The sequence below is a fragment of the Schistocerca cancellata genome, chromosome 3 (genome assembly GCF_023864275.1).
Source record: "Schistocerca cancellata isolate TAMUIC-IGC-003103 chromosome 3, iqSchCanc2.1, whole genome shotgun sequence".
Lineage (NCBI taxonomy): Eukaryota > Metazoa > Arthropoda > Insecta > Orthoptera > Acrididae > Schistocerca > Schistocerca cancellata.
Window position 1 is genome coordinate 795151560 of NC_064628.1, and position 23093 is coordinate 795174652.

The 23093-nt window shown below is 36.3% G+C and overlaps 1 protein-coding gene across 1 annotated transcript in view; it reads left to right on the plus strand.

Moving 5' to 3' along the window:
* LOC126175856 (vigilin) overlaps positions 1-22719 on the plus strand; it is an 84369-nt gene extending 61650 nt beyond the window's left edge. Inside the window, exons 18-21 of the mRNA XM_049922863.1 lie at positions 3347-3457; positions 3571-3768; positions 12780-12998; positions 20786-22719. Of these exons, the coding sequence (XP_049778820.1) occupies positions 3347-3457; positions 3571-3768; positions 12780-12998; positions 20786-21016 (759 nt within the window). The 3' untranslated portion in view covers positions 21017-22719. The remainder of the gene's footprint in view (positions 1-3346; positions 3458-3570; positions 3769-12779; positions 12999-20785) is intronic.
* Positions 22720-23093: the final 374 nt, after the last annotated feature.

The following is a 23093-nucleotide window of genomic DNA, read 5'->3' on the forward strand; positions in this document are numbered from 1 at the left end:
TGTTGTTGTTCCTGTGCAGTGCTTTGTGAAGATCGGGGCATTCTATCCTTAAATCTGCATGTATTTTGAAAGCTTCTGCTGCACAAGACACAGGTTTCGCTATTCACATACAATATTTTGTGTACAATGGATTTATAACAGCAGTCTGCTAGATTTCATTTGAATGTTTATCATTATGCCATACTACAGAGTTTTAAGAAAGGTCTGAACCACCAGCCATTGTCTCTGATGTCGACCATCATCACATGGTTGGCTCATACAACATGATAGTCGCTCTGCATCCACTATTGTGAAGTGTGGCAGTCAGGAGGAGACAACATGGCTGAGAGACCCTGCACGGCAGCTGCATAGATGTCTCCTAGCACCACCTGTGACATGCCCTCTAAATATCCATCACCACCGAGCAACTGTGTTGTCTGCTCTCACACACTGTGCTATTTATTATGGCAGCTAGAACTGTACTGTGCCGTTCTTGCCAGGTAGCTGTGCCATACATTGTATCTGTTGTGAACTATTATCCTGTGAGTTTGTTAAATATACTTCTTCTGGAGGTGTTGTCTTGTGTGTTTGTATGTTGTAAGTTACAACACTTGTACTGGACAAATGTTGATGAGAAACAACTGTCAAGTGACTTGAAAGGAATTTGGAATGATTTGGACAGAGTTGCTATTTTGGCATTTGGTAGCTTTTTTAAAATGTGGATAAGTATTATCAATGGGGTTGGGCTGGAGAACATTTCTGCAGTGTTCAAATAAAGTTTGTAGTATGCTGATTGACTAATTCATGCTGATTAAGTATATAGGCATAACATAGGGAAATAACATGAAATGGCGAACACTAAGGTGTCATTTGTATGGGAGGTGACTCTCCAGTTTATCAGGAGAGTTCTGGCAAAGAACACCACACCGATAAAAGAAACTGCTAACAGAACAGCTTGCAACTGATCCTTGAGTACTTCTCAAGTGCTTGGAATGCTCACTTGATCAGACTGAAGGAAGATGTCAAAGCAATTCAGAGGCATGTTGTTAGATTAGTTAAAAGTTGATTCAGCCAGTATGAGAATGTCAAGTAAATTTTCTGTGAGCTTAGATGGGAAATCTTGGGACGAGGAAGACTAATTTTTCAAGACACCCTGTTGTGAAAAGTCAGAGAACTAACATTTATGGCAGACTGCAGAATGATTCTGCTGCCACCAACATTCATCTTGTGAAATGACCACAAGTATAAAATAAGGAAAATTAAGGTTTATGCCAAGGCATACAAGCCAACATTTCCTCGTGCTCTATTTGTGTGTTTTAAAAGAATGTCAATGACTGGCAATGGTGCAGTGTACCGTCTACTGTGAAAAATGACTGTTGGTGTAGGTATTTTCAGAGTGGCCAAAACATACAGTTTTCTTGGTGCACTGAACAGATTAATGAAATTTTCAGTGCTTGTCTGCCAAAATGATTTCGGGGCAGCACTGAAAAGATCCATTTATCTCTAGAGGATATTTAGGCACAGGGGGCAGTCTTTTTCTGTGGCAGGTGACAACACTGTCATTACTAGAGGGAAGACTTCAATGTAGTGTTTATTTTCTTGCACATCAGCTCCATCATTAACCTTTGTTGTGCCTCTTTTGCCAAATGGATAATGTGGGACCTTTTTGCACACTAACAAGTCTTTGTCAAAATAGATGGAATTGTTTTAATAAGTCAATGTTTGCAATTTGATATAAATCAAAAGTTCCATTGTTACCTTTTCTTAGTTTTTAATGCATTCTGTAAGTTGTGAAAGCCTGCCTGCAGCTCTCCATTCTTGCACAGGAAATAGTTTGTTACAGCTTACCCAGTACACTGCATCTAGGAAAGTAATGAATAAATGCTCCACAGTACCAGTCTGTTAAACGAAGAAAAGATTTTGCGCAACTGTCTGGAGGTAGTAATGACACATTGCTGTAGTGGGTGACTGAAGTATTAAAAGGGAACTATGAAATCGATGAGACACAAAGCAAAATGTGGTGACACAATTTATCATGAAATATGTTTACCCATACTTTTGTATTTATACTTGCTATTTCTTGTTTACTTTGGAACATCTGGTAAAATACTGACTTTCTGAATGATCTTTGGTTGAAAGTTTTGTTACATTAATAAGCCTTTTGATTTTTTTTGCAGTGATAAGCTTGCCAGTTTCTCTTTACCCTATTGCTGTGCCATAATAGTCAGTTTTTATTTAAATAGGTTTTCTTAAATTCCCTTAATTTTCTCACAGTAAACAAAATCAATAAAATTTAAAATTTTGTTTTGTTTTGATTAAATTGCTTCCCCTCCAATTCTTCCACAGTTTTACTAATGGAGGTTGTTCACTATCACTGCATTTTACTGATAAAGTTGTGGTGATGAAAGCTAGCCTCTGAACACTGTTTGTCACTGAAACTGAATTCAGATTACTTGAATTTTAGGCTGAGGTTACCATCTGAATCTTTTCCACCACCTTTCTCATCTTGGCATGTGACATGACAACAGTTTTGTTATGTCAAACTATGAAACAACATAATGAAAAGTAGAGTTGCTACTCACCATATAGGTGAGATACTGAGTTGCACCCTATACAGGAGATACCGAGTCACAGAAAGGCACAACAAAAAGACTGTGGAAATTCAGCTTCCAACACAGCCTTCCTCAAAAACACACAGCTGGAGCCAGAGACTGTGTGTGTGTGTGTGTGTGTGTGTGTGTGTGTGTGTGTGTGTGTGTCCATTTTTGACAAAGACCTTGTTGGCAAAAAGCTAACTTTCTGACGTTATTTTTCTTGTGCCTTTCTATGACTCAGCATCTCCGCTACAGGGTGAGTAGCAACTATTAGTAACTATTATAGTGTTACATTCCACCATGGCTTTTTCATTCTTTAAACTATGAAGGAATTCACACATGTTGAGGCACTTCACTCAGTGCACACCGTATGTGCAAATTTACTTTCCAGGATGTTACCTTTAAAAGTAATAGGTCTAGATTGCAATTCAGTTCGCCAAGATTAATTTAAAAATCATTTTTCAGAGGTACTGAAATTTGCTTTGTGCTTCCACATTAGACAGATCACTGGTATCTGACCTATTGAAAGTGATTCTTTCTGATGACTATTCTGCTATGTACCGGATTTACTTTATAGTTTGTGTGTAATTGAATGTAACAAAGTAGTGAAAAACATTTAATGAAATAAACATAGCAAATATATACTTGTTAAGTCTCCATCGTTTTTTCAACTCACTTTTGAGATGTTACAAATTGCAGATGATTTGGACACCTTTGTGTCACATTAGAATTAAATAATAAACATTGAAATTATAATTAAATCTTGTTTTCAGATTACTGGAACACCAGCAAATGTTGAACAGGCAAAGATAGCACTTGAAGAACGCCGTGAGGAGCTGGAAAAAGAAAAACAAGATAAAATGCTGAAGTCATACGAATTGAAGGTAACCATTGCTTTCCAACAAATAGCGTCCAGACATGCAGAGATCTTTAATTAAGAATTTTAGATGTCTTTCTGTGGCTCTAAATCACAATTGTTATAAAATTTCTCTTGCAGATAGAAGTTGATCCTGACTACCATCCAAAGATTATAGGCCGAAAAGGTGCTGTTATAAGTAAAATTCGATCTGATCATGATGTACAGATAAATTTTCCAAAGAAAGGTGATCCTGAGGAACATATAATAACTATCACTGGCTATGAAAAGAATGCCCAAGCAGCCAAAGATGATATAATGAAGATCGTTAATGAATTGGTAAGTTATATATTTTATTTTAATGATCATTGTTCAGAGGGATTACAAAGAATCAGGACAGTCTGGTAGTAAAGGAAGGCCAGGCCTAGAATGAGGAATGGGCAGTTACCAGAGCAGAGTGTACATAATTATTTTGGTGGCAATTGTTCATAGTTGCAGTGAAGCAGATGGGAATGATAGTTAATGTGAGAATATCTGTAATAAGTTATTGCAAAGTAATGCAGTCTAAAGGTGCCGTTAATAAGTAAATCATACAAATACCATGGTCACATTCATAAACACAGCAGTGCGTCCAAAATTATTCATTTCCAAAGCACGAAGTGAGTGTGAGAATGTGATGCACATATACAACCGAAGTTAGGTATGTTTTGGATGAGCTATAGAACTTTGTTTGCAATAGCATTGATTTCTTTACTGCTGTACCTTTGTAAACACAAAGGAGAATCAGAAAAAAAGAAAAAGTTGCTGTGGTTATGAGTGTTGAAATTCATCAAAGGTTTATACCACAAGGACAATCTTAGTGTAACAGAAATTTGAGTGAATGGATAAATTTCAAAAGTGGCTAACCAGTCATGTTGTATGAAGAACTACTCTTACCTACCAAAAAGAAGATAAAGCATGCTTGACAGAAGGTATTAACAAATGGTAAGCTACTTTGTTCTCTTTAGTTATTGTTGGTTTTTCTTATCTATTAATCTGTCACATGTAAATATCATAAAGCCTGTAAGGCAAGTGTGCCAAAATGGCTTGCAGTGGTGCAGAATGCAACCATGTTTGCATCTGTCGGTGATTGAATGTTCCAGGACAAGAACTTATCCACATAATAGTCACTGGAAATGAAATGTAGGCTCATCATTGGAATTAATTGCTAGATTCCGAACACTGAAATTGACATGAAAGATAGTTGCCAGACTCGAGTCTCTTACAGGGAAAGGTGGTGGTGCTCTTGGACCTGTACTGAAATTTGCTCAAAAAAAGACTTGCTGTATAGTCCACAGTACACAAAATGTAGGTCCAGTCTGAAACTAGTAAATAGCTTCTACCATCACCTTATTTATCAGGATAGAAATTTGTGTAACATCATATACAATTAAAATGCATTTCACTATTTGTAAGCAATGATAGACTTTTTCATTTCCCAGGTTGTACTCTGTATTTGATCCACTGAAGTGTTCAACTGATGGGTTGCTTAGGAATTGTGGACAGTTAATTGAAAGCTTTTTGAATTTGATGTTGCTCCAAAATGTGTAAATTACTTTCCACACAAGACTTGTGTGCTCACATGAAATAGCAAAATAGACTTCCCATGCATCATGTTAAATTGCTTCATACAGACTATAAAACAGTTTAGGGTGCAGAAAACGTAAGAGTTCTCATCAGGTTATGTGGTTGGCAAGTTTCTTATAATAGCAATATGAATATGTTAATAAAAGTTATGTAATTCAAAATCTTGTTACTTCTATCTTTGGGGCCTTCCAAATTGTCAGTGTTTGTCAGTGAACACAATAAATTCCAGAACGTAAGTCCAGAATTTATTATTGTTTCTGAAACAAGTTTTCTACTTGTGCATAAATCATGAATGGATTTTTGGAGTGAAAGAAAGTGTGCCAGTGGTTCTGGAGAACATGGGTTGTTACTGTTAGATGCCATAATTGAAGATCTTAACATTATGCATATAAATGAAAATGTAAATGTTCATTTGTACAAAATCTTAAATCTCCTAAATTTCTCCACAGATTGCTTTGGAATTTTGATGCAACATTGCATTCGAATATGCGCTTGTTTTTTATATACGTACTAGTGTCATAATGTATTTATACAGCATAGTCCCGATTATTCAGGGCAATGTGGGGGTAAGGTGCACTAATAACCGTAAAGGTAGAGAAAGAAAGAGATATTTTCAAACATGTATTCTTTGTTTTTTTAAGCTTATCTAAGTTCTCGTGTAGGTATGGTAGGCCTGTATATTTTTTAAATAGCCTGTGATTTTGGTCTGCTTCTGAAAGGAGTTAATACTTTCTTCGCACTGCCTTTGCAAGTTTTCTTGCAGCATTAATATTTTATTGAAACCCTCTCTGGCCCATATAATCAAGAAAATTATCAACATTGCAATGCAGTACAGTGACTGATAAGAACACTGTCTCCATCCCCATGTTCACATTCAGTTTCCTGTTTTCAGTTTGTTGTGAAGTAGCAGTCACAATTTCTGTGTCACTCATGTACTGGAAGTGCGTTCACATGCGTCAATCTTCAGCCACTCATTCAAGTTTTCATCATCAATTACTTCAAAATCATTTAAACCTGTGCCAGATACATTTGTGCAGTTTTTTTTTTCTTCATCACTGAAACCTTGAAAATCACATTCTCCTGTATCTGGAAGAATTTTCCTGTGTGGTGAAACTGTTGAGTCTGACTTGACTTCACACCAGACATCCGAAATCCCATGTATGGCATCTGGAATTGTCAACTTCTTCCAGAATGCCACCAAATGGTCCTGAACTAGCAATCTCAGTACAGCAGCCCGATAGCACCATTTTACTGTGCAGTTGCACCTTGGTCCACTGGCTTTATAATGGCAGTCATGTTAGGAGATGAAAACGTTGTTACGATAAGATCATTATCAGATAAAAAGAATCCTCTCATTGGGGTGTAATGGGGTGTTATCAGGCAATAGAACAGAATTTTGTGGCAAACCTTTCTCTTAATGAAATTGTTGAACTTGTGGTACAAAATGTGTGTGGAACCAGTATTTGAAAATTTTGCTATCCATCTGTGCTATTTTTTGGTTGTAATAATGCCTAGGGAGAGCCTTAGCTGCGATATCCTTGAATGTTTGGGTTTTTTATTTTTCAGTTACTAATATTGTAGTTTCACATTGTGGTTCGCAGAAGAATTAGCTGTGCACAGAATTGCAATGCATCCTTAGATGACCTATATCCACGCGCACAAACTTTGCTCTTAAAAGCGATAGTTCTGGTTGCTATACATTTCCAATACTGGCCATGTTCATCTGAATTATAAATTTGCTCTGATGTGAAATTCTCCTCTTCCACAAATTTTTGGAACTCTTCCCAGAAGGAATTGGCTGGTAACATTTGAACTAAGCCGCTCTCCTTGCGCAGTAAGTTCACAAATCCTGTGACATTGTTTGAATGTGGTTAGCCATCCAGATAAGGCATTAAATTCTCGCCATTGATGCGATTGACATTCTGAAACCTACTATATAGTGATGTAGGTTAGGATCCCAGGTATCACATCTTAAAAATATTCACGCTGGTGGGCCCTTCTTTACAAGTAATCGACCAAAGAAATTCAGAATTTCATGTGATACTCTATAGTTCTAAAAAAGTGATGATATATGGACTGGTTGCGTAGCATAACGGCTAGGACACTGTCCTCATATGGTTTTAAACCTGATCAGGTGCTTTGAAAATCATATTTTTCAATTTTAGCAAAATGGCTTTGATCAATGTTTTGAATCAGTTAACTGGTATAAATCTAATTTTTGTTTGTTTGTATTCCATTATCATATGCCATTTTAATTATCAAATTAATTTTTCTGTTTGGTGGATAAAATCTTCTCGGTTTTCAAGCTGCATTAATTCCCATAAAATTCTTGAGCTTTTGATGGATAGCTCTGCCATGGTCGTCAGGAGTAAAACTACTGACTGCCAGGATTGGTACTATTTCCCACTTATATACCTACAATTATGGCCACTGGCTCCAATCAGAGATGTCAAAAGGCTGCAATGGCAGATGCTTAACGCTTGTAGGAAGGCGGGAGCTGCAGTTTCAAACATGGCGCTGGCCCCTCACACTCCCTGACATCGCTTGGTCCCGTGGCGGGCTGGAGCTGCTGTTAGCTACCCAACTTGCCTTCTGCACACTCGTCATTTTGGCCCTCTTTGATTGGTGCCAATGGCCTTAATCGTAGGTATAAAAGTGGGAAATGGTGCTGGTCCTGGCAGTCAGTAGTTTTACTCCTGATGACAGTGGTGGAGCTAGACATCGAAAGCTGGATAATTTTATTGGAATTGACACTGCTTGAATACTGTGAAGATTTTATCCAGTCATGCCGCCATGAAAGACTCAAAGGATACTTTTCCATTTGCTCGTATATTTATTCCTATTCTCTTTCCACTTAGGATTTTTTGTGATGTTAATTATTTCTACATAATAGCTTTGATATAATTTCTTTCCTATTAGCAGCCTTTATTTTCATTAATATTTGTTGTTCATTATTTCTATTCCTCGTTTTGTTTGTATTTCACTTTACTTATAATCCCTTCTTCCACTTAAATCTTCATCTGCTTTGTTTTGTCCATAGTGAAATAGGTATTTATCTTTCAAATGTTTGTATGATAATTACTACCCAGAGAAATGTATATCTTCTAATGAAAAATACTTTTTTGATACCATTGCACTGTCAATATCAATAGATTATTTTGTCTTTTCATCCAATAGATCAGCATTTTCATATGTTCAAATATTATGATAGATGAATAAAAATAATTAAATTCACATGCACAAAAATTCAAAGTAGAAAAAGAATGATGGGAAAAAAATAAGAGCAAATGAGTTCATGTGGTTATTAAAATATGGCAAAGAAATAAAAACAAAAAAATAGATTTAAATCAATTAATGGAAAAAATAAGGATGTTAGTGGTTTCAATAAAGATTTAAAAATAAAAAATTTGAAAGCACTTGATGAGATTCGAACCCACAACTCCTGGAACATGAAGACTGTACCCTATCCATTACAATACACAACCAATCCATGTAACATTCCATTTTTAAAGCTATAGAGCATGATGCAAAATTCCAAAAAATTATTCACAAAGGAGGGATCTTAATGTACAACACCCTATAGTTAGTTTTAAAAAGTCGATCCCACGTGTGGGGGACATCTTGTCAGTAAGATAATTGATGAAGTAATTTTCTTGTGATATGCATTTCTTTAAAGTACAGCCATTCTTACCTTACGTAATTGTGGAGGTTTCTGCAGCCAGTCAGTTAATGTGACAGTTTTCTGGGTATGGTATTGTCATATTGTAAAAAACACTGTTACAGATGAAACCATTGTTTTGGCCACAGTTATGATCAGTATTCTTAACTTTGTTATGGGAATTGGTTTCACTTACTAGTACCTATATTTCATGTTATCCTTGTAGTTCGTAAACATTTTTTATCAACTTCAGGCAAATATAATAGAGTACTTTGCACTGCAAGATAATGATTCATTCTAATCACTGGTATTGCACGATGAAGCAGATAATATTTACTTGAATTCTTAACATTTTATCCTAAAAAATGAGTATGTGGATGTGGTTATAATCTTTCAGCATAACTTATTGAGATATTATTCTCTCTTTCCTGGCCAGCTGATCCAGCCTTCCCACATCAGCATCCCAGGTGTTGTTGAAATTACAATGTAGATTCTAGTGTGTTTACAAGCCACGTAATACCCCCAGCCACATAATATGGTGGACGAACAATGCTCATAAAATGATGCTAATTGGCACATCAGGAGCCAGAGACTAGTGTCATGCCCTGTCAATAGCAGTCAGTTTCAAACCAGACAGGAATTGCTTCCTTCAATGAATGCAGCTCCATCTCAACCAGTTTCTGAGTGAATATTGCAAATGAAATTGCATACAATGGACATTAGAGCCTAGTACCTATTGGAAGGCAAACTTGCTCCCAGTGGCACACTAAGCTGGTCATCTTCAGTGGGTCAAAACACAAAAACTGGACAGTAATTGACAGAGGATGTGTAGTGTGGTCCAATGAATCACTATTTTGTGTCTTTTCGAATGAATGCAAGGTGTAGATTGCCTCAATGACACAATGAGTTATTTTAACTGCTCTGTGTCCAGAGTGTAATTTAGGTGGGAGGAGGTTGTATAATGTTTTGGGAGTGCTTTCTATGCCATTATTTGGGCTCGCTCATTTACTGTTTGTTCAACATTCTTGGCAACCAATCTTCATGGTGACTGTACTGTAGTCACTCCTGTCTTCCGAGATAGGATGATGCTCACTGGGATGCACAGATATATTCTGTGTGATGAAGACACGAGCCCCCATCGCACCTCGTCTAGTCTACTAAATTGCCTGACCTTGAGCCCAAAGAACATGTCTAGAACTAAATTTGGAATGATTGGAGAAACATAGCAGTCCATATTCCCACAATTTAGTAGGTTGATGCGATCTAATCAGCAGTGAATGGCTTCATCTAGATATTGGCATACCTGAAAAAAACTTGTGGCCTCTTTTCCTTGCTAAGACTATTATTAAAGCTAGAGGCACTTATGCACAGTGTCAGTATTATATCTCCTGGGGGTGACATATCTTTTTGTCCATAGTGCTTACTATCAGTTGTAGTGGTAGTAGTAACAGTAGCACCTCATTTTGCACAAATAACCTCATATCATTCCTAAAATTACAATATTTAGATACTGTTTCTTTAGTTGCAATGAAACTGAGTGAGAAAGAAGAGTTCTAAACTTCAGGAGGTGTAATTCCAGTCATTGCTGATGGAAAAACGTTTAAGTTAAAAAAAAAGGAAGAAAGACTGCATATATATTCCTTCCACAGGGAATAAGTTGGGATTAAGAGAGAGAGAGATAGTTACATTTGATTAAAGGTAGATTGAACTGCCAGAGAGGATCAAAGACACAGAGTGAGAAATAAAGATGATTGAAAGGGTAGGAAAATAAAAAGTGGTATGAATAATTCCATTCAGAAACAGGTTGAACAATAGAAGAGGAAAACTTGAGTGAATAGAGGAGGAAATAAAAAAGTAATTTAGTAAATAATGAAATATTTCCATTGAGAAAAAGGGAGGGAGGGTCTGTTAACAGGTTAATTCCAGCAGGATGACAGAGTGTGAGAACATGTTGGAGAGCAAATTCCCTTCTCTGAACTACAGGGAAAGTACTAGTCAGGGAGGTTGTCAAGTCTCTTTTAGCCACACTGTATAGTGTGTTCAATAATAGGGTGCTTGGTGTCTGCAAGGAGAACATTTCAGCTGTGTCGTAGAATTTACCGGTGGTGGGACTGAGGAAATTGGTGGTATGTAGATGCAAGGGGCAGGTTTTGCAGTGGGTAGGAATCTTGAGATAGGAGTAGGTCTCTAATGGTCTGACAAGGATTTTATGAAGGTTAGGAGGGTGACAAGTGACAGTGGATGGTGTGGGGTGGATATCGGGGAGACATTGTCATTTCAGGGCTAGACTTGAGATAGTCCTGTTGAAACGATTTAATGAGGCATTTAGGGTGACTAGCAAGATTTTTCTCTTTCCTGGGAGTTGTGTTTGAAGGAAAGGACAAGATTGTCCAGGAAATTTTGTTAAGGGACAAGATTTATGGGGTGGTTGCAGAATAGGTGGGAAAAATTGTTGATGTCTCCAGAGGAATAGTCAGTATTCAGGGATATGACTCGAATGATAATTCGAAGCAAAACATGTCCAGTGAACATGGGCTCTAAAGTGCACACCTTAAGAGCTATGTTCATATTAGTTACTGTGAAACACGTCTTTTCTGCTGAACCAGGCTCATAGCTTTTAACATATGCATTTTAGAGCTCATGTTTCTAGACAATTTTGCTTTGAATGATTTTTCCTGTCATATGCCTGAATATTGACCATTCCTCCTAGGACAGCCTGTAGGTGTTAATGGATATGAAGTTGGAACAGATAAATTTGCCACAGATACCTGGGCTGTAGTGAAAGAAATAGTTGATGTATTATAGAGTTCGAGGTTTGGACCAGTGCTTAATTTTACATGCTGGAATGCATCTCTTCAACTGTACAATATCCCCCACCCCACCTCTCCCCCAAAACATAAAAATCACAAGTTTCAATTTTTGAAGACTTTAATTAAAACTTATTACGGAATGCTGTTCCACCAAGTGAGGGGTGCAGTGATTAGCGCACTGTACTCAATTTTGGGGGGACGGTTCAAACCTGTGTTTGGCCATCCTGATTTAGATTTTCTGTGATTTGCTAAATGACTTCAGGCAAATGCAGGGATGGTTCGTTTGAAAGGGCACAGCAGACATTCTTCCCCATCCTTCCCTAATCCGATGGGACTGATGAACTCACTGTTTGGTCCCCTTCCCCAAACAAACCAACCAAAATACTGTTCTGAAATTCAGACGTCTTAAGATAGTGTCTTATAATACAAACAATAGACGCGCGCACACACACACACACACACACACACACACACACACACACACACAAATTATATTACCCCTTCCCCTGCCCCTCTCTGTCATGTCACATTGGTCACCCATTGTCATGGCGCAGTGGTATATTATAGTTATGTTTCCATTTAATACACATGTGCTATTTTAAAATTTTTAACACTTCAGTATTTCACTGTGCTTCTATAGTACTTCTGTAAGGTTAAGTGCAGTGAAGGAGGAGGCTGTGATGTGCAGATGATTCAATGCTTATGAAAGTAGTTTGTTTCTAGGTATTCTTGCTGAAGCTAACTAATAAAATTTGTTTAAATAAATTTTGTTAAAAACAATAAAAATTGTAATATGAGAATAATAATTATTTATATGTAGAACATAAAAATCACTTAAATTTATGTTAGGTGTTGACATATTTCTCCCTCCCATGAAAATTTTTCTTTCTATTGTCAATCTGCATCTTATATGTTCTCTACTACTTTTTATTTTGCTGTCCAAACAGAAAAACCTTTCATTATTGTTAGTATCTCATTTCCTACCGTATTTCTGTTTGCATCACTTTATTTAATTTGGTTGCTATTAGTCTTTTAACCTCTTTTCAAGAGGCTCTCCATTCCATTCAGTTGATATTACAAGTCCTTTGCTGGTTCTGATAGAATGTCATCAGCAAAAACATAACTTAGGTTCTATTGCTTCTGCATGGATTTGAATTCCCAAGACCTCCCTATCATGCTTTGACTCTGGTTGAGTCTGCTTGAGTACAGTTGTCTGTTACAATTATATTACAAAAAATTACTCCTTTCTTTTTCAGAATGATTTGGTGAAGGAAGAAGTGTGTATAGACTCTAGGGTACATTCAAGACTTATTGGTGCACGTGGACGCAACATTCGTAAAATAATGGAGCAGTTCAAAGTTGACATAAAGTTTCCTCGAAGTACGGATGCTGAACCAAATATTGTCACTGTTATTGGCCAGGAAGACAATGTTATCGATGCTCGGGACCACCTGTTGAACCTTGAAGAAGAATATGTAAGTGAAATACATGTTGTAGAGCATGTCCCATAAAATTACCTGAATGTTAATTTGTGTTTTCAATGGTGTAGAGACTATCCAGTCTGTGGAGTAAAAGGAAAGATATTTGTATGCAGTTGGCACAAGTATATTGTGACCATGACTGTGAAAGGAATACATTGTTCTCACTTACATACTTAACAGTTTGGTTTACTGGTCTCTTTGTGTGATAAACCAATTTAAATTTCTATGTTTTATTGTGTCTTTGTGTCATACTTAACTTGCTGATGATTCACATTTCCGGAAACAGTCACGAATTGTAGCAAAAGTGCACAATCCTGGAATGAAGGAGTTGCAGTTAAATCTGAATGAAATAATTTATTTAGCTAGGGACTGGAAATAATGGTTTTTATATCATTTTTTTATTTTTTTTATTTTATTTTATTTATTTATTTATTTTTTTTTTTTTTTGCCGATTCTGGTGTTAATTTTTTGTCAGTTTTATAGTTACCCTCTCCCAGTTTTCATATTAGTTTCTTATGCCTAATTTTTGAAGTATTGTATGTCCTTTATTTTTGGTTTATTCCAGCTTCTCAATGTGTTACATTGAAAATGAAGATATACCTATCAGTTCCATTCTATTTATCAATGTCAATATCATATGTATTACATTATTTAAGGGAAGAAAGTTTGTGTTATACTTATTTAATCTAGTCAGTTGCTGAAAAAATAACTTGTAACCAAGGACTTTAAAGATTTCCATAAAATAGAATTGTTATAACTTCAAAGTTGCCTACTAAGACATTACAGTGCTTATGTCAGCAATTCACTGTAGTGTGAAAAAAGCCACCTGGAGTCTACAGGATGTCTCATCTATCTTAACCACCCCTATAACTTTGTTACAAAGCAAATAATTTTTTCATACCAGGGGTTCATAAACCAGCACAATTGCCTTTCTTATGACTTCGTTTGTTCTGAAGCTATGAATTGCAGTAAGTTTTCTTTTGTTCAGTAGTACACTCCTGTCCTGAAGACCTATTCAAAATCATAACGCAGCATACCATTCACACAAACATGATGTTAAAAAATCTTCATGTGAAGGTTTGTGTGAAGAGAAAGTAAAATTGCTGCTCACTTGGAGTGGTAAAGATAAACAGGACTGAATGTCCAATGTACGTTTACCTAGTTTTTCCATGTGTGTACTGTCAACTCCAGCAAATGGAAGAGTTACATTACTCAAAGTACCTGCATAGTGTGTAAGAGAGTGAAAGTCAGTTTTATTTTAAATTTTTAATGATGTCATGTTTATGTGAATGACACTCTGTGATAAGTTTTTCAACAGACCCTGAGGGGAGGAAGTGAATTCAAAATAAGGTGCTGTTTAAAGAAATAACAAAGAAAATCGGGAGATAATGATTCAGGCTGGTTAATGTCCTCCTGAAACACAAGAAACATTTGTATGATACATTTTTTATTTTGCTTCTGGACAAAGTTATTTGGGATGATTAAGATAAATAGGACAACCTATATATTTGAACACAGGAAACAAATTGCCTTTAGTGCAACATCAAACATTTTACAATGTCCACATTTCCTGCTGGCATGGACAGTTGCTCTTACACTAAGTTATCAAGCAATTTGGATTACTTCAGAATCCCTATTGGCTGTAGCCAGACATTCCCATTATACAGGATGATCCATCTGAAGTTTCGGATAAGAATGTCTCAAACTATACATCGGGTAAAAATAGTGGGTAAAACAAGTTCGTAAGCTCAAATGGGGACATCAAATTATATTACACGTGACCTCCAGCCCCCCGCCCCCTTGGGTGGGTATTTTGACATTGGCCTCTCAATATGTATATTCCTTACTGTCGTTTCTTGTTACCAATATTGGTTTATTTCCAACAATAAGAAGCTTTCACTCGGTTAATACTCGGCAGAAATCAAACCTCCATTTGGATCGGACTTACTTAACTCTTGTGCAAAAAGGTGTGCAGTATACTGCTGCATCCATTTTCAATAAGCTGCCACTCGAATTCAAAAATCTTAGCGGTAATCCACGCACTTTCAAATCGAAACTGAAGAGTTTCCTCATGGGTCACTCCTATTCTGTCGAGGAGTTCCTTGAAAAATTAAGCTGATTCTCATTGTATTGCTGATAGTGTTTGCTTAAACTTATGGACTGATTTTCTTTCAGGTTCATGAACATTTATTTTTATCTGTTATTACTTTTATGTTGTAAGTTCATGTACTGACACGTTCCATGACCTTGGAGATTTGCTCCTCAATTTGGTCCTACGGAACTTGACATGTAAATAAATAAATAAATAAATAAATAAATAAATAAAATATATCTAAAAATAAAGATGATGAGACTTACCAAACAAAAGCGCTGGCAGGTCAATAGACACACAAACAAACACAAACATACACACACAATTCTAGCTTTCGCAACCAACGGTTGCCTCGTCAGGAAAGAGGGAACCCAAATCCTTTTGTCTTTCCCTCTCCTTCCCTCTTTCCTGACGAGGCAACCGTTGATTGCGAAAGCTAGAATTTTGTGTGTATGTTTGTGTTTGTTTGTGTGTCTATTGACCTGCCAGCGCTTTTGTTTGGTAAGTCTCATCATCTTTCTTTTTAGATATATTTTTCTCACGTGGAATGTTTCCCTCTATTATATTCATATAAATAAATAAAATAAATAAATAAATAAATAAATAGATTCTGTATTTCTGGATTTCCGGAAGGCTTTTGACGCTGTACCACACAAGTGGCTCGTAGTGAAATTGCGTGTTAATGAATATCGTCTCAGTTACGTGACTGGATCTGTGACGGAAAGTTATCGAATAAAACAGAAGAGATTTCTGGCATTCCACAAGGTAGTGTTATAGGCCCTTTGCTGTTCCTTATCTATATAAACAATTTTGGAGACAATCTGAGTAGCCGTCTTCAGTTGTTTGCAGATGACGCTGTCGTTTATAGACTAATGAAGTCATCAGAAGATCAAAACAAACTGCAAAACGTTTTAGAAGAAATGTTGGAATGGTGCGAAAAGTGGCAGTTGACCCTAAATAACGAAAAGTGCGAGGTCATCCACATGAGTGCTAAAAGGAACTCATTAAACTTCGGTTACACGATAAATCAGTCTAATCTAAAAGCCGTAAATTCAACTAAATACCTAGGTATTACAATTATGAACAACTTAAATTGGAAGGAACACATAGAAAATGTTGTGGGGAAGGCTAACCAAAGACTGCGTTTTATTGGCAGGACACTTAGAAAATGCAACAGACCTACTAAGGAGACTGCCTACACTATGCTTGTCCGTCCTCTTTTAGAATACTGCTGTGCGGTGTGGGATCCTTAAGAGTTAGGACTGACGGAGTACATCGAAAAAGTTCAAAGAAATGCAGCACATTTTGTATTATCGCGAAATATGGGAGAAAGTGTCAAAGAAATGATACAGGATTTGGGCTGGACATCATTAAAAGAAAGGCATTTTTCATTGCAGCGGAATCTTCTCACGAAATTCCAATTAGAAACTTTCTCCTCCGAATGCAAAAATATTTTGTTGACACAGACTTACATAGGGAGGAACGATCACCAAGATAAAGTAAGGGAAATCAGAGCTCGTATGGAAAGATACAGGTGTTCATTCTTTCCGTGCGCTATACGAGATTGGAATAATAGAGAATGGTGAAGGTGGTTCGATGAGCTCTTGCCATGTACTTAAATGTGATTTGCAGAGTATTGATGTAGATGTAGATGCTCAGTTTATTTCTATCAGCCAGTCACAGCACACAACATGTGACTACACACAATTTTTTTTTTCTGGTGGTAAAACAAAACTTTGTGTATGAAAAGTGTGTCTGCAACATGATCCGTGTGCAGCCTGAGGTCCACTTTAGGTTGCGAGTTGGTTATAATCCATTGAGTATGATTCTGTAAGACACTATCATACTATTTGTGCAGCATGATTTAAATTCTGCGGAGTATCATTATGTGAAGACAGTGATGTTAGCATACTGTAGTATATTCTGTGCTATGATTGGCTGCTAGAAGCAAATGGAGCCGATGTGTTGATTTACATGTTTGCAAAACTAATGTGTTACAGCTGATGGTTTTCATATTTATACTGGTGTACTGTGAAAATATGCAATTTAATTGATGCACCACATTGAATATATTAAAAATGCTGCATTTTTGGTACTTCTGGTTGTGTAACATTGGCAACTAAAAATGCTACTTGACCGGAGTTCATTGGAAGCGGAATATTTTTGTTTGACATTACATCTAGAGCCATAGTTCTTTGCACGGAAGATGATCCCTCATTTTGGTTATATGTGAGCCACAACCTTCAGAAAAATTCAGAATCTGAATTTCAGCTTTCAATAATTATCTGTTACCAGTACTAGTAAACCGCTGCCCTTATAGTTATGACATTTTTATGTAGGAGCAAAGAAAATGACAAATTTATTACATTTAATAAAAGACTCCTGTTTCGTATTAATGACAAAAAACTCCATTTATCACTTTATTATTTGCAACACACACTTTTCATGTCCCTCCTCTTAGTATATTGGAATAGGATTAATGTTACATGAGAAATAACTAAGAGAAAGCTCTGTCAGAGATGTGAGGCACTTATAGGACTTTAATGAAAAGTAAGTTTCAAATTCAATCAGTTTCTCAGCAGGGTTACTAATTTTAAAAAGGATTGCATTTTTTGTGTGCTGAGTTGTTACTGTGAATGAAATTAGGGTACACCAAATACCAACAGAAATTAAAATGGCATTCAAGGAGTTGAGTGGAAGTTGGAGGTCCTGCAATGGAATAAATGAAATTGATTTGTTACACTCTAAGGATTATTGAGAGTTTTCTGGAATGGAAAAGAAATTCTTCATATTGCTTATCTAGCTATATGTGAACTTCTGCATGAACTAGATTTTTTAAAAAAAGAGAGAATGTTGAATTGTTAGAGAATGGAATCCTCCTACCAGAACAAGGCAACTGCCTGCAGATGTACTAGACTGTAGGTACATGGAAGGATTTTTAGTAGAAATTTTTGCAAGGTGCACAATATTCACTAGATTTGGCTCACCGAGTTTAAACTGTTTCCACATTTAAAGAAATGTGTAACCAGAAAAAGATTTAGCATACTATGTTAAGAATGTGGCAGCCTCAGACATTTGGAGATCTCAGTTAGTGCCTCAGGAATGGAATTTACTCACTTACAAAATATTTGACCAACAAAGGGTCTGCATGTGGTTCACCAATTTTGTTCAAGTTTTGCAAGGACCTTCTATACTGAAAATACACACACATGTGCTTTAGCTTTTTCCTAGACACTCCCTATTTTTTGAAAAAAGTTAGGTTAAAGTTGACTGAAAATCAAATTTTCAGTGTTACACAGCCAAAAATAATCTAAAAACAAACATTTTTTTATTATAATATGGGATCCAAGGTTAATTATTAGTAATTAGCATTTTTGTGTTTCCATGCTGTATCTCGGGTACCCATCATTCGGTGTGTTCAGCAGAGTGAAGTCAGCAGCTGAGCGATCAAGGCAATAGAACACCAAACTTTGGTTTGTGTTCATTTCTTGGTCATGGCCTTTGTTTTCATTCTATATTTTTTGGTTTATCTGATGATATACTGGCAATTGGAATACTTTCTTTGCCTTTTTGGAAGTAAAAAATTGGAATGTGAGATTAATTATCAAATAAATATATATTTTAATGTATTGACAGTTATTTTCTTAGAGATACATGATGATGTAGTGGATAGGTCTTTTGTAGATGATGATGATGATGATGATGATGATGATCCGACCTGCATGGTGCAAGTGATACCACCGAAATGTTACCTCTCTTTGCAGTCATGTGACATTTACTTTTTCTGACTGGTAAAGAACGTCATTGCACGACTTCAGAATCCTGCGACATCTTAGCAGAGCAGAGAATTAAGAGATAGTGTGAATGCTATCAAAATTTATGCATTGATACATATCCAGTTGTCCTCACCTGTCTTTTAAGAAATGCTTTTATACACCGAGATGTGTTTACCATGAACAGTGTTCCGGAAAACATGCCAATGCATGTGTGTTGTGTGTGCTGCAGGAAATATTTTTCTGTTTCCCTCCACTAACTGCAAGGATGCTCATGAATAGATAGGTAAAAACACACAATAATACACTTAAGTTATCTTTTTGTGCTGTGTGCCATGATGAAAATGATTGTTGGACCATCATGATAATATCATGAAAATAATATATATTGTCATAATATTGTTATTCTGTCTTGGATTTTCTATTGTTTGATTTTGTCAATACATTATAATATAGACTTATTTCATTATTAATCACACTTCCCGATATTTTACTCCAAAAAAATACAAATAAAAGTATTCTGATTATCAAAATATTATCAGATACACCAAAAAACAGAATGAAAATAATGCCTTGACCACTCGGCCACTAACATCATTCTACTGGACACACAGAATGACAGGTACACAAGATCCAGAATGGAAACAAACAAAAATATTTGTTTTTAGATGATCTTTTGATGCATATCATTGAAAATGATTTCCGTCTTTAACTTTGACCTCGACTTTTGAGAAACTAGGGAGTGTCTAGCAGAAATTCAAAACAAGCATGTCTCTATTTTCACTATAGAGCATTCTTATAAAACTTGATCAGAATTGGTGGCCCACATATATACCCTCCCTTTGTAAGTGGATGGATCAAAAACGGATAATTTTGATGAATAAATGAGTTTTTAATCTTCACCGTTCTGTTGAAAACTTGTCACCCTGCTCTTGGACTGTGTAATACTCCAGTGATGACTAGAGTTTCTTTCAACAGAACACTCAACAGACAACTCTGATCAACTGAGATGTCTTCCTCATGCACTGTGGTGGAGTATGCACTGTGATGAATATTTGTGATGAGAGCTTTGCATGTCAGATTGGTATGGTATGCTGTAAAATGTATGATGACCTGGTGTTTTGAGTTAGTCAGTGAAGGATGTGTGGGGTGTGCAGTTGACAGTGAAATTATCTTGAAACATATGGAGCTGTCACACAATTTTAACTTGCCAAATTGATTCTGATGAACATAAGAAAATTTGTCTGCAGATTTTCTTCACACTGGCACTTAATAACAAATGCCATTGAGAGTATCAGAGCTCTAGCACAAATATATATTAGTGGTAATGGGAGGACATGAAGCTGCGCTCTCAGTGTACATTTTATTGCTATAGTATCAGGACCAGATCAGCTATTAAACAAAGTATCACTAAACCATTGCGGTAAATAGAGGAGTCTTGTAGCTCCACTCCTGCAGCGGGAAATGGTCTATCTCGTATGGTTTGTTCTCAAGGATATATTTAAGAGAAAGGTCAGTGAGATGTTGTAGTTGATCAGAACATGATACACAGCAGGTAGAATTGAGACTGTAGTTCATTCTAAATGAAGATACAGTATAAAAAAAATGGCAGTCGGAGAGAACTAGTTATGATTGCTTTTCCTTGGGAAGTCTGCAGTCTGACATAAGATTGTTAACAATTTTTCTTAAAGGTTGGTGCTGAAATGTATCTACTGAGAAAAACTGTTGCATAGTTTTTCTGAACACAATTGCCAACATATTCCTTTTCAGTTAATAACTTCTGTCATAAGTTTAATTATATGAGAAAGAGTATATACTGTATTTTGTGAAAAGAGGAGGAGTTACTACATTTCCTGTTTATATTAGGGCCATGGCGTTTCTTCTTCTTGTTTTAATGTTGACTTGTTTGTGATCAGTTGCAGGATGTAGCTGAAAATGAGCGTCCTGACAACCGTTCAATTTTTGGACACGATGCTGAAGGGAGCTCATCTCAGGGAGGTAGCAATCCGGGTTTTGTGGTCAAAGGAGCACCGTGGGAACAGAGAGCCCCAGATACTGCTAGTACTTCAGAGTTCCCATCTTTCGGTGGAGGTTGTGACATCCCGCAAAGTGTAGCTCCTGCAGGAGCGTGGGGAGCGAGACGCTAGTACCCACTGCTTTCGTGGTACCTCCAAATATACTCACATATATATTCCTTTTTGGGGTGACTATGAGGGTTGTTTAATTATTTACACATTAACCTAAAAGAATCAAGTAATTGTGATAAAAGCACTTGAAAACCACCACTTCCAAGTTAAATTAAAATTTTAATACATATTGCTGGTAAGTATACTGCATTTTAATATAACACACATAGACAGCTGTATTATGAAAATGATCAATTTATATATTCATCGACTTGGAAGATGGCACAGTTTTAAAACTAATTGGGAGATGTCCCTTGTGATTTTGTGTAACCAAGTGTGGGAAATGTCGGTTCTGTATGTTGGCTCCCTTGTCCTTCACTGACTGCTGCATTAACGACCTAGGCCTGCGTCTCTGGACTCCGACAATTGGTATTGCAGATTGGATGTTGTTTCAAAGGTCTTCCCCCATCCTCCCTATTAAATAACACCAATAAAAGTTGATACGAAAGTTCAGATATATTGCTCTGCAGAGGCATGCTTGGCGTACTTTGGCCACAGGACTCTTATTGGGGTCCCTGTTGGTTTGGATTTCGGTTTTAGTGTTTGAAATAAAAGGATCGGTTTTAGTGGGAGATGGGACAGGAAAGCTGGATTTTTATTACACAACTGTGATTATTAGTGCTGATTATATCACTTTTGGATACCTCAGCATGCCCAGGGCAGACCTCAGACTGCCAAAGCATTTTTTTTAAATGATAGAAATATATATTTTCTTGTGGAAGCAGGCATGAAACATACAACAAGGTGCCTTGATTGCAGCCTCTTCTCAACTTTGTGTGAGTGCTTTTCTTAATAGACATTTTGTTTGAAATGTGGGAATTTATATACTTTTATTTTATGTCCCTCCTCATTCTTTTTGCTGTTTACAAACGAAACTGCCTTAGCATTGTAATATGGGTGAAGGAGGTTTATATATATATACAATATACATATGTATATACACATGTATATATTGTGGAAAAGTGGAACATGGTTTGTCATACATCTCATGTGTCTTCATATACAGAGATATCATGTATCAGATGAATAAGTGAAATAAGAATGTATGACATCTGTTAGAGTCTAAACTAAATTCTTATTTACCATCCTTGACCTACTTTTCTTTATTGCAAATGTACGTATGTTTGTTTGTGTGTGTGTATATTCCAAACTATCTGGTATGCAAGGAATGAGGTTTGAGCACCTCTGTCATGTTCCTTTGGCATGTAAGTCTGTTGCATAGTTATTGTTGTTGTTCTTTTTATTATTGTTATTATTAGTAGTAATACAATAGTTATTTACACTTGTGGAATGAATTCTTAAAAGTGTGACTGGGAACCATACCATCCACAATACTGATGTGTTAAATTGTGGTGCAAAACGGTACCACTAAACGGATTGTAGTCATTTTTCCACAAACCACTTCCTTTTTCCACACTATATGTTATGAAAGAGATTTAGACATTTATAAATGTTGAGTTTATATTTACAAAGACAGTCTCTTGAACACCATTAAGTGATATGAATCGTGAGATACATTTGTACAAACAAACAAAAAATTTGTATTGCATAGAAGTATTGTACAACACAGTTCAAACCATTATTATAGACTCCAACTCTGGTGCTATGAACACAGCTGAACATAAATGACAAAATTTGAAATAAAATTCTTATGTTAAACTGAACATTTTATTTTGAGGTATTTTTTCCCCCCATCCTTTCTTCTTTCAGCAGTTCAGAAAAATGTGTGCAGATTTACAGCTATAAGTTTTTAGTACTATCAAGAGAATGAGGAAAGGCAGTTGTAAAACTGACTTTAGGTTAGCAAATTGAAATTGTCATTTTCACATATCTGAACATAAAATGGGGTTTCTTTGAAGTTTGACGAAAATCACTGACTTGTGTTTAGCAAGCAAGATACCCATATTATACACACAGTGAAACCCCATTTTATGTTTTCATGTGGTCCAGATTTAAAAAAAAGAAAATTGAGGAAAATGTGAAAATCCCATAAAATATGAGCAAAACACATGTAATTGCCATATATGATTTATAATTG